Source organism: Antrostomus carolinensis, unplaced genomic scaffold, assembly GCF_000700745.2.
Source record: "Antrostomus carolinensis isolate BGI_N321 unplaced genomic scaffold, ASM70074v2 scaffold41041, whole genome shotgun sequence".
NCBI lineage: Eukaryota > Metazoa > Chordata > Aves > Caprimulgiformes > Caprimulgidae > Antrostomus > Antrostomus carolinensis.
Genome location: NW_010295662.1, coordinates 702 through 1,081, shown reverse-complemented (window position 1 = coordinate 1,081; position 380 = coordinate 702). Strand labels below are relative to the sequence as shown.

The following is a 380-nucleotide window of genomic DNA, read 5'->3' as shown; positions in this document are numbered from 1 at the left end:
CCTTAAGGTTTAAGCAACGATAAACAAACCACTGTTTTCAGGTGAGAACCAGCTCCACGCTTTGGTCAGGAAGCGACACCTCCAGAACCACAGAAACACACAGAAATAGGGAGAAACCAGAACTTTCTACCCCAGAAATCCCAGCTGCTCCTACACAGGTAAGAGGAGCTGGATGCAGTGGCCCACCCTCAGAAAGCACCAGCCTGAGGCTTTCCAGGCTCCAAACCCACCCTCGGGCGTTTCGCTGCTGGGGCTGTCAGCGCTGCCATCCACCGCGGGCAGGGAGCGGGGCCCCCCAGGGCCCGGGGACCCCCCACCTTCCCGGGGCGCCGCAGCCTCCGCCGAGTCGCCTTCCTCCAGCGCCAGACTGCTGCTGGTTT

At 61.1% G+C, this 380-nt stretch overlaps 1 protein-coding gene across 1 annotated transcript in view; it reads right to left on the bottom strand.

Moving 5' to 3' along the window:
* Positions 1 to 373, bottom strand: part of TXLNA (taxilin alpha) — a gene marked incomplete at its 5' end in the record, with an annotated part of 6,821 nt that extends 6,448 nt beyond the window's left edge. The window contains one exon of the mRNA XM_029087488.1: positions 318 to 373. Coding sequence (XP_028943321.1) covers positions 318 to 373 — 56 coding nt within the window. The remainder of the gene's footprint in view (positions 1 to 317) is intronic.
* Positions 374 to 380: the final 7 nt, after the last annotated feature.